Source organism: the organism of the source record quoted next, unplaced genomic scaffold (assembly GCF_019419815.1).
Source record: "Pyrus x bretschneideri cultivar Hongxiangsu unplaced genomic scaffold, Pyrus_bretschneideri_v1 Contig25, whole genome shotgun sequence".
Taxonomy (NCBI): domain Eukaryota; kingdom Viridiplantae; phylum Streptophyta; class Magnoliopsida; order Rosales; family Rosaceae; genus Pyrus; species Pyrus x bretschneideri.
The window spans coordinates 2,869,360-2,893,219 of record NW_025999557.1 but is presented as its reverse complement, the minus strand read 5'-3'; the positions used below and the strand labels follow the sequence as shown (position 1 = coordinate 2,893,219).

The following is a 23,860-nucleotide window of genomic DNA, read 5'->3' as shown; positions in this document are numbered from 1 at the left end:
GGTCATCAAACTGAAAAAATCAATCATAAACATCGAACAAGATTAAACAAGAGTGCGAGAATAGAAAAAAATTGTACGTGTGCTTAACGTTTCTCATCAAATATTGTATAAAATATAGTTTTAGCAAGGGTTATGAGATTCCATCATTGCCTCAAATATTCTCAAGATTTGATGATAGCAACAATATACTTACATTAAAGGGATGACAAATAAATTAGTTCTGAACTCGTCATTTTCGAGATTCGAATCTAATACTTCTCACTTATAAGTAAAAGAAATGTGAACCCGTAGTACTAAGTAGCATTTGAAATTTAATTCTTAAAATTATGGTGATGTAAGCAAATTGGGCACTCTACTAGAATAAAATAAGTTCTTATACATGCAAAGCAATTGGGTTCGCCTCTAGGAATAACAGCCCACAAGGTTAAACTCTTCTTTTTCGACCGAAACTTCTCGATTTCATGAGAATCCTCCTGTTCTTAGGCCATCTCTAACTGAGGGCTAGCCAGATGGCTCATTTTAGCCCTTTGGCCCTCCAAGATTCTCCCATATATTAATATTTTAATAAGCAGTACAGGGCCATATTTGCCTCCGCCTCCAACCGAGGTCCAGAGGACCAGAGAGCTTGTTTTAGCCCTGCCACAAAAAATCGTCTCCAACTAAGGGCCAAAGGGCCATAGGGTCAAATATAATTTATTATTTAAAAACTACAACTTAAGCTCAAATCCAACGGCTAAGTGACGTCAGCATGACGTTAGCTAGCCATTGGATTTGAATTTTCCTTTTGCTATAAATAGGGTGGATATTGGGCTATAATTCACACAACTTTGAATTCAATCTTTTTCAATTCAAGTTTGCAATGAATTCCAACTTTGGATCCTTTTCGGATTCCAACTTGGGGTCCTCATCCAATTCCAAATTGGAAGCAAAATGGGCGCAAATGAGACGAGAAAATGAGGAGTGTGATAAAGAAATTCAAGTAAGGCGCAACAAACAAAACATAGCAGCAGCCATGGCTGGGGCCATGATGTGTCAACCAACTGAGGAACAACCTCAATGAAGTGGTTCTATTGCTGGTCACTCTTACAAACCATGAAACAGGGCGATTTCGCATGCCAATCTGATGAACAACTACTTCAACCCCAACTCGGTCTACATAGAAGAGGATTTCAGACGTCACTTCTGGATAAGGCGTCATGTCTTCGAGCGTTTACTTCGTGATGTCCAGCAAGTCAATCCATACTTTCGACAGAAGCTGGACAGAGCAGGCCGCCCTGGTTTCTCACCTCATCAGAAGGTTACTGTTGCACTTCGAATGATGGCCTATGGCTCCCCAGCTGATTCGATGGATGAAACCTATGGTATGTCTGAGTTTACATGCCTTGATACTCTTCAACAATTCTGTGACACAATTGTTCAGGTTCACAAAGACGAGTACCTCCGCGAGCCAAATCAAGAAGATCTGAATCGGCTCCTTTGCAAAGCTGAAGACTATGGGTTTCCGGGCATGATAGGGTCATTAGACTGCATGCATTGGGATTGGAAGAACTATCCCACCAGATGGCAAAGAGGCTTTAGTGGAAGGTCGAGAAAGCCAACTATTATGTTAGAGGCGATTGCCTCATATGACACATGGATTTGGCATGCTTTCTTTGGAATCCCTGGATCCTAAAATGACATTACAGTTCTTGGGCGTTCACCCCTCTTCAATAACTTGACGGAAGGTAAAGCACCTCAACTTTACTACTACATCAACAACCGTCAATACAATATGGGGTATTACTTGGCAGATGGCATCTACCCAAAGTGGGCGACACTTGTCCAAGCAATTCCAAACCCTAGGAATGACGCAGAAAAGTTGTTTACCTTACACCAAGGGGCATACCGGAAATATGTTGAGAAAGCTTTTGGTATTCTACAAGCACGGTGGAAGATTATTAGCGAACCGGCAAGAGGGTGGAGTCGAGAAAATTTGGACTTCATCATGATGTCTTGCATCATATTACACAATATGATAGTGGAGGATGAGCGAGATGAGTATATTGATGGAGAGTCCGATGACGACCAAGAAGATCCAAATAGGTCAAGAAGGGCTCGTGCAAAAATATATGATGGCCCTAATTTACCTCTCAATCCAAGAACTGGTAGTATCTCTATAAATGAGTACATGAGGCGCTATAGAATGATACATTCTCATGCCACAAACAAGTACCTACAACATGATCTTGTTGCACATCTTTGGGCCAAAAGAAGCATGGAGTAGGCGTTTAAGTTTTATGTTGTTAAATATTTTTTAAAATGTTGTTTAAGTTTCTGTTGTTAAATGTTTTTTTTATGTTTATAATTTGTATGTTGGTTAATGTTATTTAATATTATTTCATATTGTTTAATGTTGTTTCATTTTACTTAATTTAATTTAATGTTGTATATTAGCTTTGGAAGTTATAGGAAAAAAATATAATTTAAAAAAAATATGAAACAAATTTTGTGAAATAGAAGTTATAGGATAAAAATAGAATTTAAAATAAAATAAAGCAACTATGTGAAATAGAAGTTATAGGAAAAAAATGGAATTTAAAAAAAATGAAACAAATTTTGTAAAATAAAAGTTATAGGAAAAAATAGAATTTAAAAAAAATATTAAAAATAGAAGTTATAGGAAAAATTTTGTAAATAAAAAATAATAATAAAACTATTAAAAAAAAAATTCAAATGCAACGGCTAGCTAATGTCAGCTAGCCGTTGCATTTGAATTTTTTTCTTAAGCATTCCTGTTGGTTATAACCGAAAGGAAAACTAAATTTTCTGGCCAGCCCCGGGTTGGCTGGCTGGTCCAGCCCTCTAGACCTCTCTGATTCCGTGGGGCCCTCTCATATTCTAGAGCCCTCTGGCCTAGCCCTTGGTTGGAGACGATTTTCGGGCTATTTTCGGCCCTTTGGCCCTCTAGACCCTTCGGTTGAAGATGGCCTGGCTTCTGATTTGTTGGTCCTTGTAATTAGTAAGAAATAGCATTCGGTTGGTCAAGTAAGACGAGACTCTCTACAAAAGAATCCATGAAGAAGTACATGTATCCATCAGTTTCGAAATCCTTAACTTGTTCGGTTTCAGGATCCACCAAAACAAGCACTCCGCCCAGCATTCTGAACACTACTTCACCACTCTTTCTGACACCAAACGGCCCTGTTAGACTTCCTTCCAGGCACGCACTCAGTAATTTAGTCCACGATTCAGCAACACCGTACTCTTTCATGATCCACATGTGAACACGAGTAATAGTATTCGATCCATCCGAAACTTCATACTCTCTCTCAAACAAAGCAAGAGACTCTTCGTATCTCGACACAGACAAAGCCTTTCTTCTCAACTCATGTGGCACCATTATCTTTCCAAATGATTCCCTCGCATATCAAATGACACAATGCGGTTACCCTCGTTCTTACTCGGTTGAAGCCAATGCGGAGAACCATTAACGAAAGCTTGTGTATATCTACCGGCAATACCTGCAGGCATAAAGTCTGCGGGAATAACATCAGCGCTAAGACTCTTCCAGTGTCCCCCGGCTAATAACCGAACCTCAACCTTGCACCGGGCTTTGACATTTTTGTTGCTCACAATTCTCAAAACCTTATAGTCATCTATACGCAAATCATCGCCAAATGCATAAGTCGCTATCAGATTAGTATAATCTGTAGCGGAGAATGCAGGCAAAAACATAAACTTTCTAGCACAAGGGTTCCAAATAATTGTGGCAAAGTTAGCAGCAAGGCATATGAGACCATTACAAGTTCCAACCACAGAAATTATTTTGTACTAAAACCGTTCTCTTTTGGTGGAAATAATTTGTGTTATTGTAAATGAAGGGATTTAGATTCTTGGTGTACTCACCAAATGCAGGGTTGTCTCAGTGCAAGGAGAAAAGCTCACCAACCTGATGAGTAGCGTCCTCTTTCTCGGCCAAAGCATTTCGTAGAAAGAGGTGATCAGTGTTGTCTTGGTTGCTGGATTGGACCGCACAGCTGAGATGGGCGTGAATGAAGGCGGAGGTTTGGATTAGAGACCTCCATGGCAGGCACACTGCGCTGCATTTGCCAAAAGATTTGATGGGCAACCTCAGAAGAATTTCCCGTAGGATTGCTTCAGGGAAGTAATAGTTTGACATAGCTTGCCTTGTCTGATAATTTTGCTCTAGTTCTCAGATTTCAATGGAGGATCTGGGGATCTGGGGATTTGCTTGTCTGAAAATTTTATTCTGAGCTATTATCTTTTTGGTCAAGAAAACCAAGTCAATCTTTAGACAGTCTCTCGTTGACTTTCTAGAAGTGCAATGCTACCTGTCTGGATGCCCCCAAAAGTGTCCCTCCATATATTTTTAGACGGAAGTTAAGCCAGTTGGCTAGAGTAGTGTACGCAATCTTTTGCACCCTTTCAATCCCTCTCCTGTAAGTTATAATTTAGAATCTCTGTGTCAAAAATTATGCTACGTTCAGCATACATGGTTTATAACAGCAAGACTTGAAGGTATTAGCCATCGATAGATAAGCAAATTGAATCTTGTAAATAAGAAAGAAAGATTGCATTTAGATAAACGTGTAATAATATACTGATTGAGGGCTTGGGATGAAGGTTTTGTGCATAGAATAGATATAAAGATTATTGATTGAACATCCCACATTTTGTTAAAACATGAAGAACCACATCTTACAAAGAAAGAGTCGCACGCTCGAAAATTAAGGATACACGCGAAAGAGGTTGCTCTTGCTTACGTACAGATCTGGAAATCTAGTAGATGTCCTAAAATTTACATTTAAGCTTGACAAAGAACTACAAGCGATTAACGAGTCTCATGTGATGTATTGACATGGAGAAAGAGATGAGGTTCACTGCCCAGACCAGCTTTAACTGCGTCGACATCATTTAGACAGCACTGGATAGGCCAATAGCCGATCCATCAACCTTGCATCATAAGATTACACCATAAGTCGGTACTTGACACATACGGTTAGCGCAATAGATATGGAGAAATGCAGGAAGTGTAGCAGAAACATACCATTGGAAAATGAACTCTATTCAACAAGAATTGGTCTGGCAGAAGGGATTGGTCTAGCAGAATGGCTTGACAATGTATTAGCATCTGATAGAAAAGAGAAATCAGTACTTCATGCAATAAGATCACTGCTATGGAATAGAAACGCAGAACTCAAAGTGTAATTACATGCCTTTTAATTCCACCCGCAACCAATCTTGTGTGCATACCAAAGCCTCTCGAATGTCAGGATTCAGTGAGCTTCGACATTCATCAAGCACTCTACCACCAATGTCGAATGCTGATTCTGGTGCAACAGTTGACATGGGAGTTCCCAGAACGTCACGTGCCATCATGGACAAGATAGGGTACCTAGGCGTGTGGACCTTCCACCAATTTAATATGTTAAAATCACAATTGCGTGGAAAGACAGGTTCCTCTAGATACTTGTCCAAGTCTGATATCATGTTTTGGCTCTGAGAGGTCTCGTAGAGAAATTTGTCAAATCCCTTCAATCGATCCCTACTATCAGTGCTGGTACTCGGTAAGCTGCTGCCAGGCAAAGCTGAACCTTGATCAACCATTGTTGAGCAGATTGAATATGCATCAAAAAGTTCCTTGAGGCCATCAGAAACTTCCTTAATCCTATCCAGAGCAGTACTACCGTATATTTGAGAGTAGTAATACTCCACCAACTTCATTTTGAATCGGGGATCCAAGATTGCTGCTACTGCCAAAGCCAAACTGCACTTGCTCCAGTACTTATCAAACTTAGCTTTCATCTTTAGTGCCATGGAACTAAGAAATTCATCTGGGCTCTTGCACCATTCAATTAATTGGATGTGAACATCACAAATCTCAGGAAAATATATACTTGCAGTTGGACATTTGTTGCTGGAGAAGACATTAACGATTTCAACAAGAAGTTTCAAATAAACTGTAACAGACCTCATCCGTTCCCATTCTGTGTCAGTTAAAGCTGATGTATACGAAGGGTCATGCTCTTGCAGGAGAGAAAATGCACCCCTGTATTCTAAGGCTGTTTCAAGCATATGATACGTTGAGTTCCATCGAGCTGGGAAATCAAGAATTAATCTCCTCTGACTATTAAGTCCTACTTGCTGAACAATTTCATTGAACTTCCCTTGTGTCAATTGTGAACTTCTTACGTGCTTGAAACTTCCTCGAATATTTCTTATCACCTCTCTCATTGCTTCCAAAACATCCTGCACAATTGAATTTAGAAGATGTGCTGCAGAGCGAATATCAAATAACTGGCCATGGACCGAGAGAGGCCTGTTTTGGGAGATCCGGTCTTTGATTCTTACAACAATGTCATCATCAACAGAACAGTCATCAAATGTCAAGGCAAATAACTTACTGTCAATGTCCCAGTCCATCAGGCACTTGATAACTACTTCTGAAAGCAAGTCTTCCGTATGAGTAGAATCAAGTGTGACAAAATTCAGAATTTTCTTTTGTAATTTCCAGTCCTCGTCAATATAGTGTGCTGTCAAACACAGGTACTCAACGTTTTCTGGAGAAGACCACATTTCAACAGAAAGGTTAATTCTGCCGTGCAAACTATTAATCATCTCATACACTTGATGTTTTTCCTTCCTATAAATTTCCATACAAAACTGTTCAACATCATTATTTGGCACAACCTCAAATGATGGTTGAAGGTTCTTCACAAAAACTTTGAATCCAACATCATCAACCATGGTGAACGGGTAACCATGCAATAAAATCATACGAGCAAGATCATAACGACTACGGTCATGATCAAACTTTCCGCTTGCAATGGTAACTAGTTCATCCTTTTTTGGATCCTGATCAAACTTTATAAGTGCTGGCTGAATATAATCATCTTTTCTCTGTGCTTCATCACCATTAATACTTGCTATGGCAAGGATATTATCTTTTTTCCTTCTCTTCGCTGAAAGTAGTTGTGATACATCAAAGTTCGATCGTTTCAGACATCGCATTAAATGGTTTCTCAGATGGGTGGTCCCACTATTACTTGATCCACTGAGCTTCTTGTTACAATGTACACAAACAGCATAACATATTTCAGCCTTTCTAACCCTTTCAAAATGATTCCAGACAATAGATGTCAACCTCTTTGGTTTCTTAGCAGACTCGACTGGTATTTCCATCACATAGGCATGAAATTCGATCAAACTCTGCACAACATATGAGATAAAACGACTAAATCAGATAGAACTACAAGATGAATATGCGGAACCTCAAGCATCAATAAAAAAAAGTTGACAGTCACAAAAGAATTAAAATTACTCCGAACACTAGCTATAAATAAGTCCTATAATTTACGGTGCACAACACCAATAAAAGGTGAATGCAAATATGTGTGTGTCGTGTGTGTGCATGTACATGTATAATTACAGACATACACGAAGGATCTCATAGTAATTGATATTTTACAACACAACTGAATTGAGAAACACACAGAATAACAACCACACTGTTAAAATGTTTGGTGCAAGTAAATTCCTTGAGACACATCCTTTACAAGAATTCAAATACTCTCAGACCAAAACCTTGCAATACTTAAATCATCCAGCGAACACTGAACTATAAATAAACTATAACGCACAGACAAACCAGCATAAATGCACGGAATCACTACAAGAAGAAATCACCATGTTATCACTAGTTTAAATTCACAGAGAAATTTATCAGTCAGAAGATACACATAACAAGATTCAAGAGGTATGTGAACATTCATTTCACTAACTGGATACTGAAACACGAACGAATTTTTTTCTTCTTCAGTGCACAAGACAAACTGAATCGATTTTGTCCCATAGAGATTTCCCAAGGAAAACCTGGAAGCAAGTCTAGAACACAACCCACACAATGACCAAAAATACAACCTTGAAACCAGCAATAATGCAGCTAAAGTATGTTATGTCAACCAAACCCATGAAACCTCACAACTTGAAGATCAATTCCAATATAAAACATGACTCAAAATGAATTTAGCGGGTCTACGATTATAAGTTAATAGCTGAAAGATTCAATGTTCAAGCTCTCACTAAACCCGTTACACTTATCAAGAGGGCTATAGGTCACTAAGTCTTAACGCAGACAGAGAAAACAGCAAACTATAGACCTTGTGACATCAAACCAGATCAACACAAAACTGTCTGAATGCAAATATGAATATCGAACTCAAGAAAAATGTGCACGAAGCCACTGAGAAACCCGAAAAACAAACGAAGAACATGTCATGACACGTCACCAGGGGAACTTCAAAGGTGAAATTTTTCAACCCAATAAAAATATATCAATTAGGACTAGAAGTCAACATTTGGAGTCATTTGTTAAGGTACCATTGCATTGACTCATGTCACAATTTAAAGTGATAAATCCAGAGTCAAATCATGCTCCTCTTGATCATACAAAAGCATGAGTTTATCCACAACCACATAACTTGAATTTCAACACCACCTAAAAACTAACTAATTCAAAAATCAAAATTTTCAAATAAATAACAAAAAAAATACAAAATTCAATTTATAAAGATTCAACCTTTCATCTTCAAATCCCTAAACAACAGAACAATCATATGCATTTAAGATCTGGGTCAGACCAAAATCCACCAAATAAACTCCAATAAACATTACAAATTCCAATTAAAATCTGAGCCAAACAGAGTGAGAGGAAAAAAGAACAAAATTACACAAAAATTCGAAATGGGTCTTACCGCAATTGTTGAAATGACCTTATATCTTAAAAAATCTCAGGGAATCCGATCAGTGGTCCGGCGAATCGGGGTTGGATCGTGGGTGACCCTGAAGAGAGAGAGGGAGCGAGCCTGAACCCGATGTGGGTGTGAGAGAAAATGGTTTGGATCCGATAAGTATACCCACTCACTTTACCCGTATTGGGTTGTGGGTCAACGGATTAGATATTAATTTGGCGATCCGATAGAAATTGAAGCAACGGTACGGACCCTAGTGATTTGACCTGACCCAAATTGTGGTCCGTTTTGTTTTAGGTTAGGCAGGGTTAGGTGTTAGGTGTTTGAATCATTTGCCAACATGGTGTTAGAAAACAATTTATAGTACAGAAAAAGGGAATTGTTATTAGCACTTTAAAAATCTCATTTACACTTAAAATTTTCTATATTAAGAAAGAAAAATACATTTCTGAGAAGTGTAGAATGAGATTTTTTGAGCGCTAATAACACTTCCCCACAAAAATCGCGAATAATATATTCATAGCATGCTGTATTATTATGGGAACTTTAATGAAAAGTTTTCGATACTATTCATTTTAACGAAAAATCAAATTTTTATATTAAAAAAAATCAATTATGGTACTATTCACTTTACCTTTTATTTTTTCTTTATCATTAAAACTCAAAGTTTTCAAATCATTTTCATTAATTTTCCTTATTCATTCTCAGACATTTGGAGTTAGAACTATTTGTTTATTTAATTTGGTAAATAAGAGTTGGACTTATAGAATCTATAGAATCTTTCGTACTTTTGACAAAACGACATTCTAATTTAATTTAATTTAGTTTACTAGAGATATGGAGTTTGAGTGATTTTAATTGATTTATAAGTTCATAGAGTTTGATGAAGTTTAAATGATTTCTATAGATTTTAATGATGTCCCTCATGAGAGATGTGAGATTTGTAAATAATTAAATTCATTTCAAATAAATTTCTAATTGAATACACTTAAAATTTTATATACTCCTTTAAAATCATAATCGAATGCATTCGAATGATGTTTTATAACATATGTGAAGTAGGACAAGGTATAAGACTCTCTCCAACCATGGGCTAAAAGCCAAATTACCCATTGATTCCCCCCCCCCCCCCAAAAACACCACTCAACCTAAGCTAAAACATTGAGCTAAAAGCCAAATGCTAAAGCTGGGCCAAATACCCCCCCAAACGTGTGGGCTCGCTGGAACTTGGGCCAGTCTCGGCCTGCCCACACAGGGTAGGTTGAAATTGTTTCCCGACAGCATGGGGCCCACTGTCAGGGCCCTGTCGGCCACTTCCTTGAGCCCAACGACTCTTTTGCGCATCGAACGACCATCATTTAAGGATCGTTGATTGATCCAACGGTCCAAATTCAATTTAAAAAATAATATATGTTATTTTAAAATACATTGAATCCAACGACTAAGATCGAATATAATCAAATCTAACGGTAAAAAAAAAAAAAAAAGATCTAACAGCCCAAATTTAAACCCAACGGCTAAAATAATTAAAAATATATATTTAACTCAAAATTCACCCAAAAACTCTATAAATACCTATGTATTTGTTCAAACATCCACACAAAACTCAATTTTCTCCTACAATTCTTCCAATTTATCTTTCTACCATTTCTTTCCATTTCCAAATTGTTCAACATGGTAAGAGAGCATATTAGAGGTCGTAATTGGACCTATGAGAAAGATGTTGCTTTATGCTAGGCATGAGTTTCTGTTAGCGAAGATGGTGCAGTTAGCACAAATCAAAATAAAAAAAAAATATGTGGGATAAAATCATTGCAAAGTTTCAAGAAAACTGCAACGACGGCCAGCGGGACGGTGGTGGTGTTTATGATTAGTGGAAGACTATCAACAAAGCATGTACTTTATGAAAGGGAAACTTGTAGAGAGCCGTGGTTGGCATGGCTAGTGAAAGGAGCACCACAGAAATTGTGAGTTTTGTTGTTCTTGATATTTTATTTGTCATGTACATAATATTAGTTTCCAACTAATTATTTTTATGTATTTTTTGCATAGGGTGACAAAGCAATGGAAATTTACTAGACAAGAGTAACACCAAAAAATCAAGTTTTTAAGTTACAACATGCTTAGGACGTCCTCAAGGATTGTCTGAGGTAGGGAACCGATGCGGACCAACAATGGGAAAAATTATTTCAACGTGAAGCCGCATAGACAAATGTCGGAGATGAAGGTGTCGATGAAATGACACCATCTCCTTCTTTTGCAAGACCCCTGGGAAGAGATAAGCAAAAGGAAGTAAAGAGAAAAAGGAAGTCCCCAGATCCGATGAGTGGACACTTTGCTACTAGAATTGTAAAATTGAACGAAACCTATAATGCTTCACCAAGAAGAAACGTCCCGAATGCGTTTGCAAATGAAGGAAATTTCGGATAGGGAGCAAGATACGTTTGAAATTAATTTCATGATGGAGGACCTCAACAAATACACTCCATAGAGGAAGAAGTTCTTACGTGGTAAGCAAAAGGAAATTTTGCGAAAGTCTGCCTTAAGGAGTATGTTTCAAGATGATGAATCCTCTAAACCTTATATCCCAAGTCAATCACGAAGTCCATCACCAAGCGGAGATGGTGGATATGATTATTAAGTTTATGTAGTGTATGAATTATGTGCTTTATTAATTGTTGTTTGTATTAAGTTTATGTAGTTTATTAATTATGTAGATTATGAATTATCAGTTGTATTAAGTTTATGTGGTTTATTAATTATGTGGTTTATGAATTATCGGTTATATTAAGTTTAAATGGTTTATATACTTTATTAAATTTATGTCTTATTAATTATTGTTTCTATTAATTTAGATGCCTTCAATAATTATTGTACTTATTATTTGTCACATCCCGGCCCAGAGCGGACCACGTGACGGCCAGCATGCCCCGATCTCGATCGGGGTGTGTCATTATTTCACACTTTGATGTAGAATAGATGCCTTCAATAATTCAACCTCCATTCAATAATTTATCCAACATAGTAGACAAAATACCTTGCACAAGAAGACACTTAAATTTATTACTAGAAAATAACAACATAGTACACTTAAAATTATTACATAAATACTTAACCAACATCATCAACGTTCACCTTCTTGACGCCATACATGCTCAACCAAATTCTTGCGGAGTGTGTCATGACATTTAGGAGCTTGAATTCTATTTAAACGTCTCATATACTCACTCAAGGTGAACCTATCCTGTCGAGTCTCATATGTGGTTGGAGCGAGATATTCAACATCTCTTGCAATAGTTCTCGCATGTGTTAGTTGGTTATCATCCACATCTTCGTCTGAATCTTTTCAATTTCGATGTACTCATCTTCCAAAATTATGTTATGCAAAATTATGCACGTCATCATGATTGAATAGAGGTCTTTGATCTGCCAAAATCGTGCAGGTCCTCTAACAATGGCCAATTGAGCTTGTAGGATCTCGAACGCTATCTCCACATCCTTCCTGTAAGATTTTTGCCTCTGCGAAAATAATTTCTTTTTTGCACTATCGAGATGAGAAAAACTTTTGACAAAGGTAGACCAACTAAGATAAATATCATCAATTAGTCCAACTAAGATAAATATCCTCTACCCTTGACAAAGGTAGACCAACTAAGATAAATATCCTTAATCTCAATCCTTGCTTGTTATTGTGTCATCTGCATTGCCATGCTACGCCTTCTTCTATCACCCATTGATGAGATATTGAGGATTTTTAAGAAACAAATACTCTTTGAAAGTTGAAAGATTGGTGAATATAGAGGATGATTGAAGGTTAAAAGGTCGTGTGATCAACTAATATTGTACATGTGTTTATATAGAGGATGATTGATGAAAGTTGAACGGTTGGTGAAAGTTGAAAGTTTGGTGTTGAACGGTTGGTGAATTGAAAGTTTGATGAAAGTTGAAAGATTGGCGAAAGTTAAAGGATTGCTTTGTGGAAAATTTAGTGATTTTTCAATATTTATCGGAATTTAAATATTTTTAGATTAAAATGTTCATAAAATTAATTTACGATAGTCTACATATTTATTTAAAAAAAATTAATTTAAGAAAAAAATTAGCCTAAGTTCATTCTTTAATAACCCCGTACTAAAATTTTAGACTAGAAGGGTTAGAGCAGAAAAACTGTTTCTGGGCTATAAGCTAAATTTTTCGGACTAAATAATTTGGCTTTTAGCCTAAAGGTTGGAGATGGTCTAAGTCAAAGAAGGAAGATAATAAAATAAAATGTTTCAAATTTTAAAAAAGTAATTAAAGTTAGGAACCATTGAACTAAAGACAAAAGGATGTAGAGAAAATTTATAAATTTTGTGTTCGATTCCCATTTTCGAAGCATAATACCTTCTAAAAAGAGCGTTGCAAGCTAATTCAAATTCATTGTACGATGTATTTTAATCATCCAAATTTGTTTAAATTTCCAAAACCGCGTAAACTTGTAATAAAAATTGAACTTTTCGTATTTTCATCCCATTAATATTTTTGTATTTTCTAAGACGAACATCCTAAAGTAAGTCTATTTAAACCTTATGCCTCCCAGTCTAATTCATCAATTTCTATTAGCTCTGGAGTGTTTAGTCGACCGTCACACCCTATCGAGAGAGCAATGGGGAGGAAGCGATTGTTGGTGGTGCTAAAGCCGATCGAAGCTGACCCAGTTTCCCAATCAGAAGGTCCATCTCGCATCACCAATCCTCAGTCTAAGGTAATGATCCATCTGCATATTTGAACTGTTTTATTCAGCTTAGCACTCCAAGTGTTTGGTAAAATGCCAAAGTCGATAACTTTCGTTTGTGTGCTTTATTTTTTTCCTTCAAATTCATCTTTGTAAAAATGGGATAATAAGAAAATTCTTGGTTCTTGTTTATACTGCAAAAAGTAAAAAAATTTCAATGAACGCAAAAACATTACAAATGAGAAGAGAGGAGGGATTAGCACATTGTACCAATTTTGTAAGATTTTTGTAGTATTTGTGATATATTTACTTTGTAGTGTGTATTAAGGCTTCATCTATGAGTAGGCCATGATTTAAGGTGCTAAGAATGATAAAGTTTCCGGTTTTGGGTGTTTAGGCTTACAGAAAACTCAAGAATTTTCTTACTTGGATTCAATTTTGAGAAAACTGTTGGAATAAGTGGAGTACGAAACAAGTTTGAAAATTAAACGGTGTGAACTTTGATTTCACTTGTTTAACTCAGTATAAAAGAGAATGGCATACCTGGGAAAGAAAAACAAGGTGACGAAAGTTTACGCTTTGTAGTTGTTGTAGTTGTATATATAACAAAATCAAATTCTGATCATTTCTCGGTGTGACATGTTTTCGTTGTGCAACTTTGCCAAGGATAATACTGTTAGATCAGTTCCTTAAACCCTCTTTCTTCGATTGCATTTTCCCCCTACCTTTGATAAACTCTCGCACGCTCTATCTCCTGTTAAGTTAGTTGTAAACACCCTTGTTAATTCAGTTTCTTTTGAATGAATTGCAGATGCTACATCACTTAGACAGCAGAAGAAAGGTGCACAATGATGCAATAAGTTGTTGTCAGAATATTTTGCGCCGCAAGCCCATTGAGTGGAATTCTGTAGTGCTTACCGATCTATCACAGCCCGTCCATGATGTGGACCTTGTTGTCACAGTTGGCGGCGATGGTACTCTATTACAAGCTAGCCATTTCATTGATGACTCAGTTCCAGTTCTAGGAGTGAATTCTGACCCCACACAGCCCAAAGAGGTTAGTTTCAGTCTTTGGCTAAGCCCTCAAGTATTAGTCTTTATATTGGCATGCTAGCTTCCTTAGTTGTACAGCTTGTGCTTTATCCTTGCTTGTAACGAGTTCAATTTTTCCTCATATTCCCTGATTTTTGGGCTGAGACTTGGTAATTTTCGGAGCAGCGTATTTACAATATTTTGTTTGGTCAGGTAGAGAAGCTCAGCAATGAGATTGATGCTTCCAGAAGCACAGGATATCTTTGCGCCACAACTATTGACAACTTCGAAGAGGTAAAACAAAATCATGAATTTGACACAATACAAAACAGAATCCAGACCAGTCAAATTTAGGTTCCTCTATTCTAGTTAGGGTGTCTTTAGAAGCAGGAATAGGGAAAGTGCACAATTCATATCTTTTGAAAATTTGCTTTCTTTTCTCCGCAGGTACTCGACAACATCCTCCAGGGTCGAACTATCCCTTCCAAATTGACAAGGATATCCGTATATGTAAACTCGCAAGTGCTTCCAACTTATGCCCTTAACGATGTCTTGATTGCACATCCATGTCCTGCAGCACTTTCGCAGTTCTCATTCAAGTAAAAGTTCCTCCGTGGTCTGCTGATCAGCCATATATTTAACTTGTTTGTTTAGCTTACACGCATTAGTTTTTATTAACTGTTTAAATTCCTGAATCGTTGCCTTCAGAATTAAAAGGGACGGCGAGTTATGTTCCCCCTTAGTGAACTCTCGGTCAAGTGGCCTCAGGGTTTCAACAGCTGCCGGATCAACAGCCGCAATGCTCTCAGCAGGCGGTTTTCCGATGCCAATCTTATCTCAGGATCTCCAGTTTATGGTACGAGAGCCCATTTCACCCGGAAACACCTCAAGCTTGATGCATGGATTAATCAAATCACATCAGTCCATGGAAGTTGCATGGTTTTGTAAAGAAGGTGGCGTATACATCGACGGTTCTCATGTTTTCTTTTCTATACAGAATGGGGATGCCATTGAGATATCTTCAAAGGCTCCAATTTTGAAGGTTTTCTTGTCTCGCAATTTGCAAACAACAGTAAAGAAATGTGAGGAAAAGTATTTACATAAAAATGTAATAGCTTGTAAATACTAGCTCTATTCACAACTTCATTCATGTGGAACTCGTGATTTCTTGCGTCAATAAAATTACTGTTTTACCTTTATATATAATTCTGAAAGTATTTCTCTAGTTTCACCAAACGCTTGCCCCAGCCATCGTTACCGGCGGCGGCTTTGCCGTGGAAATGACGTGTGGAATGGAATAACAAGTGATAACAAGTAATACGTGAATTTCTTGTCGTTTAGAAAGAGTGTGGACCATTCAAGTCGTTTATAAAGAGGCCCATAACTGGATTAGAGCAGCAATTTAACTAGATTAATTAGAATATTGTTTGAATAAAGATGCAACATGTGTAGGTTGTGGTTAGTCTCAAAAGTACAGTTTTTGTTAGTTTTTAGCTCAAAGTTTCAAACCGAACCATCCGAGTTAGCCTTTTTGCTAGTTGAACGTTTATATTGTGTTTCATCCATTCAATTTTTTCGTTTTCAATTTTGGTAGAGATACAAAAGAAAAACATAAGAAAAAGAAGAGAAACAAAAAATAGTTGAGGAATGATCATGAGGGAAGCAGAAGAAATGTATTTGTAATGACACACAAAATGAAAACGAAAGAGTGTGCTATCTACATACATTTTTTTACTTTTCATACATCTCTTGTTGATTTCTGCCTTTTGATCTTCTTCAATTCATCCGATCCAACGATCAAAAATTAAAAAAATATGAAAGAAGTAAAAACAGGTGTGTGAATATCATATCCCAAACGAAAAACTATAATCTTCCATTAAAACCATAGCATAAAACAAAATAATTTCTTACACAAAACATAAAATAAAATAAAAATATACTAAATACTAAATAGACCCTACCCTAAGTCCCTGACTGTTACCAAGAACAAGTGGAAAAGAAAGGCCCTAAATTGTGAGAAATTGTTCAATGTAGCCTGTTACGGTTCCGCCACATGCAAGTCTAAACGGAGCTTTGGCCGGTCCACCATCACACCAGAGAGAGAGAGAGAGAAAGAGAGATGGCGAGGAGGAGACTGTTGCTGCTGTTAAAACCGTTCGACGTTTACCCAGTCGGCCAATCAGAGGGTCTGTCTCGCATCACCAACCCTCAGGTACCACCATGCCCCTTTTGCTTCTTTCTGATTCGGTGTCCGCTACAACGTGGTCCTTCTCGTGGACCCTCATATTCGAACTGCTTGCCTTGCTAGTTTTGATGGGTCGCTTGCAATTTTCAGCTTAAGCATTCAACCTGTTTGTTAAAATGCCAAAGTTAATAAATTTGGTTTGAAATGAGAAGAAGCTCGGGAAAAAAATTGATTTTTTTTTTTATTAAACGAAATCAATGAACTTAAGAAGTCTGTGATTTGAGTGAGAAAGGTGAAAAAGATTTGTACTTTGTACCAATTTTCAGGACATTCCCCGACCCTCGCAAAGTAGGGAACCTTGTTGTGTTGGCTCGCCATTTTACCAATTTTCAAGACATTGTAGTTTAAACCATGATTTGTCTTTTAGAATTTTATGTTGTTTTGTATATATGTGTAGAATCATGTATGAATGTATCATGATTGACGATGCCGACGATGGTTGATTTGTGTGTTTGGGCTTGCGGAAAAACTCCGGTATTTCTTTGGCCGGGATTTTTTTTTTTATGATGGTACTAGTTTCTCACCCGTACTTTGTATGATTGAGGCTTTTACAAGCTGAACTGATGTTGGAGAAACTCTTGGAATAAGTGGAATTTGCGATGGATTTATGTCAACTGTGATTTCACTGGTAAAAGCCGGTAAATGAGAAAATGCCAAACCAATTTAAGGTATTAAATCGTTTCACCAATAACGTTTGGCTTTGTGATTGTACATGTATATTAATCAAGGACACGATTCTAGCTATGTCTTTGGTTGTGGGAATATTCTTTAAACTTTGTATTTTCACGTTAAATGGAGCCTCGAGTGAAGAGCAGAGAGTCATGGGCTTGCTCTTCTCATAGTGCTCCGGACATTGATTGTCTTGCTGTTTCGGAAGGATGGTTTGGTTCCATCTTTTGACAACTTTTGCAAAGGCATACAAGTAATTCATATTTTCTTAGTTCATCATATTATGCTTTTTCCAAAGCACCCTCATAATTCAGTTTCCTTTGGAGAAATTGCAGGTACTACATTACTTGGAGAACAGGCGAAAAGTGCACAAGGATGCAATAAACTTGTGTCAGAGTATTTTGCACCAGAAGCCTGTTGAGTGGAAACCTATAGTACGTACTAATCTATCCGAGCCTATCCGTGATGTGGACCTTGTTGTTACAGTTGGGGGCGATGGCACTCTATTACAAGGCAGCCATTTCATTGATGACACGGTTCCAGTTCTAGGAGTGAATTCTGACCCCACACAACCTGAAGAGGTTAGTCTCTTAATTTGGCTAAGCCATAGAGGTTCAGTCTTTATATCGGCGTATTAGTTCACTGAGTTTCACTTAATCATGGCTTGTAATCAGTTCATGCTTTGTTTCTTTCTTCCTGGTTTTGCCTTGGTTAGGTAGAGAAGCTCAGGAATGAGTTTGATGCTAATAGAAGCACAGGCTATCTTTGCGGTGCAACAGTCAACAACTTTGAACAGGTAAGACTGATCTTGAATTTTAACCTAAAGATGATCGGAGACTAGTTACTAGTTTTACTCCTCTATTCTAGGGTGTCTTCAAGATCAGACAGTACTGGAAGGAGAGAAAACATAGAACATTAACCTCATGCGTTAAAGATCTGTTTGCCGGCCCAAGCCCTGCTACGGTATTAAAGGCATCTAGGGTTGGTCTGCATGGAAGTATGTAATATTAAGTGCAGTTAATTGGTTGTAGGCAGGCCCACTCACTTAGGAGTTAGTCTTAGTTAAGTAACTTCTGTATTTTCAACTTCTTGTGAAGTTGTTCCGCACAACTTAAATGTGATATCATTACACGTTTTGGAGATGCAGAGTGAAGGATTTGTAGAAAAATTGGTGATTTCCAGCACAAAGTAGCAATTCCTTTTGAAGTATCGTAACTTCTGAAAAGATTTGCTCTTCTTTTCTTAGGTACTGGACAACATCCTCGAGGGTCGAGCTAATCCTTCCAAATTGACAAGGATATCCCTATGTGTAAACTCAAAAGTACACCCGACTTATGCTCTTAATGATATTTTAATTGCACATCCATGTCCGGCAGCAGTTTCGCGATTCTCATTCAAGTAAGCTTCCTCCATGGTCACACAGCTGTATGCTTAACTTATTTCTTTAGTTAACATGCATCTAACTTTCTCTCTAGCTAACATGTATCTAACTTTCCCTCCCCCACCTACAAGCAGAATTAAAATGGATGACCAGCCATGTACCCCACTGGTGCACTCTCGATCAAGTGGTCTCAGAGTTTCAACAGCTGCTGGATCAACCGCTGCAATGCTCTCAGCAGGCGGATTTCCGATGCCCATCTTATCTCAGGATCTCCAGTACATGGTAAGAGAGCCCATTTCACCAGGAAACACCTCAAGCTTAATGCACGGATCAATCAAATCTCGTCAGTCCATGGAAGCTACGTGGTTGTCTAAAGAGGGGGTCGTATACATTGACGGTTCTCATGTTTGCTATTCCATAAAAGATGGCGATGTCATAGAGATATCTTCCAAGGCCCCAGTTTTGAAGGTTTTTTTGCCCCACCATTTACAGAACATTAGTGAAGAAACGTAAGGACGGATGTTTGGGTAGAAATAAATTTTTGTAAATACGAGCTGTGAATATTGCGGAACTTCTGTAAACATGCGTTCGGGTTGTAGAGTTTTGATTCTTTGATTTCCAGTAGAAACCATGACACATTTTCCTTGAAACGATATTGGAATTATTTGGAACCCTGACATCCCCGTGTTTACCAGCACGCGAGTAACTTTCTCTATTCCAAGTAAATAACCGTGCCATTGTAGTCGAATATGTAACAAACGTGTCCTGCCAGAAACATTCCGTACTATTGATATCTGCTAAGGAAATTACATCAAGTGAAGGAGGGAAGGGGGAAGAGTTGGGAGGCAAATCAGCTTCCGGGGTGCAACGTCCATGCCATAACCATATCACCGGAAGCTGTTTCACCCCAGAACGAAAATATTTACACCAAATGATGCCACAACTGATGCATTTTTCTGTTACAACATATGATTGTTTCGTAATAGGGTCTGCGAGAATTCTCTTTTTCTTTTCGAAAAAGAAAATTATAGTCATAGTAAACATATTCGGCATGTCTTTCAGCAAACAGCGAGCACTCAACTTCGAGCCTAGAACCTGAAAACCAGGTCACGAGAATTCAGGAATGGATAGCTAAGTAAACTTGGCAGAACTAAAATTGCAACTTACGTGAACATCTGGGGACGGCGGGAGAGCTGAGGCCTCTTTATTGGGGAGAGTATCATGTTCCGTAAAGTCATTGCGGGGTTGCTAGCTCCGCTTCCAAACATAGGGTGAGCACCAGCCCTTCTATTCCCAGCATCAACTGGAATAGCAGCTTGTTTTGCTGGTGAGCCAAGCGGCATGTCAAAAGGACCGCCGGAGTTTGAACTATTCTGTCTCGCTGGCCATATATCCTCCTTCGGCCCTGGAGTTTCAGGAGTAAGAACGGACCAATCTGCAAGAAATAAGTCAACTGGATTTGGAAATATTTGAGACAGAGATTAAAAAATAAAGCTATTATGTTCAGATCAGTCACGTTATAGCATCAAACATCCAGAACTTGGGAGGTTTATCGAAAAGAAAAGTCAGCATAGGGTTTTTATTTACTGCTTTACAAATTTATTTCTGCAACATTAGAAGGAAAAGAGTTACCTCTTCTAACAGCTTCTCTGTTATCCATCATAATGTTAGCTTGGTTTGAGAAAATATCAGGTTCATTTCTTGAAAAGAAATTGGTCGACGGTTGGATGGCGGATCGTTTAACTGAATCGTACTCACTCCTCAATTGATCATACATTTCATCTAATTTTCTCTTCTGTCTGGTATATAATAGAGAAAATCATTATACGAGGGACCCAATAACGGGACTATATGCCTCAGGAATTAGTATCAGTGGGTATGAAAACGAGACCTGGATTTCTCTGAAAACTTCTCCTGCAGCTCCTGCTTATCCTTGGACAAGCTCTCAATTTCTTGCGCCATCGTTTGGCACCTCTTTGCCATTTTCTGGTATGCAGCATGCAGCTGTTCCATTTTCTCACCAAACTTTTCTTGCATTGCTTCAAATTTCTGCCGATACTGAGCTTGCATTCTGTTCATCTTGCACTGCATTTCCAATTCCCTTTGGCCAATGTAGAACATGACACTTTTGTGTGCACTGTTCATTACTAGGAATACTGTCAAGGGAAAGATGTCCTGCCATTGTCCCTTTATAAAACATTGAATACAATGCAATAAAAACCTAATCTAGTTTCATCACTCCCTCATAAGAAATGCACCAATCACCGTATCAGATTATTAGATTGCAGAGAACATAGAAAAGGATACATATCTGTGGAGACACTCCAATCATGGCCATCTGAAACAGAATATCTTCCGATCATTATCAAAAGGATACAGAAGCTACAAACGCAAAAGGAAAAGTAATATAAAACATGAAGACAAGCTAGGTCTAGTCAGTGAGTACTTGCTTACATTTATCCATTCATCATTTGGATTGATATCAAAAGCTTTCATATGACTGCCAAGAGGAAAGCAAAATGAGATGGGCAAGATGCTATATGTAAGTAGGAAATAAGTTTGCCACAGTGCTTCTATTCAAAACACAAAGTTTTATTGGTGGCAGGAACTGTCATGTTATGGCTTTACTTTTCGGTTCTCTCAAGGATTGCACAAACTGGTTGCTGCACGAAAAAGAATTCTGCAGCAACCATTGATGCCGGAAACAGACTAAATTTGGTATTCAGCAGTTATCCCATACAGTGCATATCTATAGTTACACTCTCATATTACTTGTTAGTAATAAAAGATGACACCCTCTCATTTATGTACATGTATGCACAGTGCACCTGCACACTTAACTGCAAGGCTTGAAGAATACAGATTCCCAGAAAATGCTACCATTCTAAGATCATTAGAGGCACTTACCTCTTAGAGAGCACTTGATCACAAACGGGACACGCTCCATCACTGCCAAGGATCTTGCCCGCATCCTCTGTGCCTTTCCAAACTGTTAAGGAAATTTATATTCATATATACCAATCAACCCTATTTCCACAAGAAAGTTAAGTTACACGAATGTTGACGCAAAATTTTCCTCTCTGTAGGATACACAAAAGGTGGCCACAGGTGGTGGAAACGGCTCGCCCTTCCAGTTCTCGCCAACACGCATTGCATCTCATTTCAACCTTCAAAGACAATCTAATGCACTGGCATACCTAGGGGATATAAAACATGGGTTAAATGCTTTTTGTTATGGGTTTCAATTGAGAAACCAGGGAGGCTTGTGGCAAAACGAACAAAGGAAACATAAACTTTTTCCAGTGCAGTAATAAAAAATTGCAGACTTGCTACAAATTATAAGAGCAATGAGTTCATTTGCAAATATTAACACAAATTCTATGGAAAATAGGTTTTTCTTATCCATTTTCAACATTTTTGACCACTTTCTGAAACCAAAATAAAGGAAACCACTGGAACAGAAAAAATGTGAGAAATATATTGAAATCAAATCTGTCCAAAGAAATACAGACGAAGAAAATAGCTTCATGTTCATTGACAATATAATTTCTGAAAATAAAAACAAAGAAGCGGAAAAATCAATTAATTTCCTCATCAATATCAAATAATCAATGCTTAATAAACGCAAAATCCTTTGATTTTTAACATTTTCTCAGCAACCAAACAGTAAAAAGAGAAGTTATAAACTTGTATACCCGAACTTTGACCAAAATTCAGCTCCAAAGCTTTGATTCCATTGGTTTCAAAGAAAATCCTTCAGCTATCAAATTACAGACCGTCCGATTGTGATTTTCCGCTCGCTCAACTGGCCGTCTCTCGGAGTGTGCTCCGATTCATACGAAAAACTTCCTGAAACGCCAAAACGTAAAAAGAAATCGAAAATCACAGATGAAAGGACGAGAAAATTGGCGCTGAAATCCGAAATATGAAGTGGTAACACTTTTGCGGAGATTTACCGCAAAAGTCGAAATTCTTCGTTTGTTTGCCTCTTCCAATCGGAAAGATGAAGTTACAGCAGCTATACGAAGAGGATGCAGAGAGAGAACTGAAGAGAAACCCTAGCGGTTTGGGAACGAATTTGGCGGGAAATGCCGGGGACAATGTGCTTCGCTGAGCTTTATTTGCGTGAGAGAACGAGACACTCTTTGAATTTAAATTCTTAAAAAAAAAAATGTCGAGATATGAGATTCGGGTCGGGTTCCCATAACCATCTAGTGATGGGCCGACTCCAGCCCAAACTCTCAACTCTCTCTTAGCCCAGCACCGAAGTTCCTGATTTGTGTCGGCAGAACCTACAGAACTTTTCGACCTAGTTCGGCATTTATATCCGAATACTCTTTGGCAGTTCATTTTGTACGACCGAAAGAATATTGGACCCCCTTTAAATTCCTGCCAAGATGATGGATCATGTTCATGTTCTAGGTTCTACGGTTCTACCGCATCATAGAACTAACCTAGTTAAAGGACCGCGATTTGATTTCGCTCCATCACTCAATAATCAATTACTTTTCCAATATCGACAATTTTTATAAATTTAAGATACAATTGGTAAAGACTAGTTCATAACTATTTCGTTTTTAATTTTTAATTTTTAATTCCTACGATCAATCGTAAGAACACCACCATCAGACTTCAAATATATTAAATATGAGCCTAATTTATTTACTTTTATTTCAAGTAAGCGAACATTCCCCAACAATAAGTTCAAACCAAGCATTTTGAATGTACTTTGACTTAAACAACCCTTATACAAGGAAGTCGACAACTGCCCTAAAATCCTTGGATGAAAGCAACAAGACAACCTTAACATGCGAAGGAGAAAGACGTAGCGCCAAAAAGAGCCTCCATAGACAACAACCCCCTCTCTGATATCCTCAATGAACACCCTCCTACTAGTTATCACGTTCATATCTCTAGGGCTATCCATTTATTTATTTACTTTATGCACATTTTTATTATTTTTTATCCATTGATCTTCTTAAATTCATTCGATCTGATGGTCTGAAATTGAGAGGGGTGTGTGAGAGGTAAAAATGGATGTGCGGAATTTATTTAAATTGCTAGTTCGT

At 37.8% G+C, this 23,860-nt stretch overlaps 4 protein-coding genes across 8 annotated transcripts; 2 read left to right on the top strand and 2 right to left on the bottom strand.

The window, feature by feature from the left end:
- Positions 1-4,615: 4,615 nt before the first annotated feature.
- On the bottom strand, positions 4,616-9,047 carry LOC103965393 (zinc finger BED domain-containing protein RICESLEEPER 1). The gene is made up of 4 exons (XM_009378454.3): positions 8,754-9,047; positions 5,217-7,209; positions 5,048-5,131; positions 4,616-4,953 (listed from the first exon to the last, which is right to left on the bottom strand). The coding sequence occupies exons 2-3, from the start codon at positions 7,180-7,182 to the stop codon at positions 5,064-5,066; spliced, it is 2,034 nt and encodes a 677-aa protein (XP_009376729.2). The 5' UTR covers positions 7,183-7,209; positions 8,754-9,047; the 3' UTR covers positions 4,616-4,953; positions 5,048-5,063.
- Positions 9,048-13,356: 4,309 nt separating this feature from the next.
- LOC103965394 (NADH kinase) lies at positions 13,357-15,695 on the top strand. The gene is made up of 5 exons (XM_048586991.1): positions 13,357-13,494; positions 14,276-14,521; positions 14,710-14,790; positions 14,944-15,095; positions 15,205-15,695. The coding sequence occupies exons 1-5, from the start codon at positions 13,396-13,398 to the stop codon at positions 15,623-15,625; spliced, it is 999 nt and encodes a 332-aa protein (XP_048442948.1). The 5' UTR covers positions 13,357-13,395; the 3' UTR covers positions 15,626-15,695.
- Positions 15,696-16,461: 766 nt separating this feature from the next.
- LOC103965395 (NADH kinase) lies at positions 16,462-19,468 on the top strand. Its single transcript, XM_009378456.3, has 5 exons — positions 16,462-16,708; positions 17,746-17,991; positions 18,126-18,206; positions 18,657-18,808; positions 18,926-19,468. Exons 1-5 carry the CDS (start codon positions 16,616-16,618, stop codon positions 19,302-19,304), a joined length of 951 nt encoding a protein of 316 aa, XP_009376731.2. The 5' UTR covers positions 16,462-16,615; the 3' UTR covers positions 19,305-19,468.
- Positions 19,469-19,557: 89 nt separating this feature from the next.
- On the bottom strand, positions 19,558-23,023 carry LOC103965396 (E3 ubiquitin-protein ligase CCNB1IP1 homolog). Of its 5 annotated transcripts, none has more exons than XM_048586995.1 (10): positions 22,748-23,019; positions 22,487-22,640; positions 21,883-21,988; positions 21,699-21,771; positions 21,246-21,291; positions 21,099-21,129; positions 20,683-20,938; positions 20,424-20,590; positions 19,959-20,196; positions 19,558-19,886 (listed from the first exon to the last, which is right to left on the bottom strand). In XM_048586995.1, the coding sequence occupies exons 3-10, from the start codon at positions 21,950-21,952 to the stop codon at positions 19,880-19,882; spliced, it is 888 nt and encodes a 295-aa protein (XP_048442952.1). In that variant the 5' UTR covers positions 21,953-21,988; positions 22,487-22,640; positions 22,748-23,019; the 3' UTR covers positions 19,558-19,879. The 5 variants fall into 5 exon arrangements, with proteins under 5 accessions (XP_048442952.1, XP_048442949.1, XP_048442950.1 ...); XM_048586992.1 differs by having other exon boundaries at positions 19,959-20,226; positions 22,748-23,018; XM_048586993.1 differs by having other exon boundaries at positions 19,959-20,226; positions 22,487-23,018.
- Between the last annotated feature and the right edge of the window lie 837 nt (positions 23,024-23,860).

Excerpts from the sequence above, each read along its gene's own strand:
- LOC103965393 (XM_009378454.3), bottom strand. The coding sequence starts at position 7,182 with ATGGAAATACCAGTCGAGTCTGCTAAGAAACCAAAGAGGTTGACATCT. Across the intron at positions 5,132-5,216 it reads GTTGCGGGTGGAATTAAAAG|ATGCTAATACATTGTCAAGC; the intron begins GCATGTAATTAC and ends CTTTTCTATCAG.
- LOC103965394 (XM_048586991.1), top strand. The coding sequence starts at position 13,396 with ATGGGGAGGAAGCGATTGTTGGTGGTGCTAAAGCCGATCGAAGCTGAC. Across the intron at positions 14,791-14,943 it reads CTATTGACAACTTCGAAGAG|GTACTCGACAACATCCTCCA; the intron begins GTAAAACAAAAT and ends TTTTCTCCGCAG. Across the intron at positions 15,096-15,204 it reads CTTTCGCAGTTCTCATTCAA|AATTAAAAGGGACGGCGAGT; the intron begins GTAAAAGTTCCT and ends CGTTGCCTTCAG.
- LOC103965395 (XM_009378456.3), top strand. The coding sequence starts at position 16,616 with ATGGCGAGGAGGAGACTGTTGCTGCTGTTAAAACCGTTCGACGTTTAC. Across the intron at positions 17,992-18,125 it reads ACCCCACACAACCTGAAGAG|GTAGAGAAGCTCAGGAATGA; the intron begins GTTAGTCTCTTA and ends TGCCTTGGTTAG. Across the intron at positions 18,207-18,656 it reads CAGTCAACAACTTTGAACAG|GTACTGGACAACATCCTCGA; the intron begins GTAAGACTGATC and ends TTCTTTTCTTAG.
- LOC103965396 (XM_048586993.1), bottom strand. The coding sequence starts at position 21,952 with ATGAGATGCAATGCGTGTTGGCGAGAACTGGAAGGGCGAGCCGTTTCC. Across the intron at positions 21,772-21,882 it reads CACCTGTGGCCACCTTTTGT|GCACAGAGGATGCGGGCAAG; the intron begins GTATCCTACAGA and ends CAGTTTGGAAAG. Across the intron at positions 20,939-21,098 it reads TGGAGTGTCTCCACAGATAT|TAATGAACAGTGCACACAAA; the intron begins GTATCCTTTTCT and ends CAGTATTCCTAG.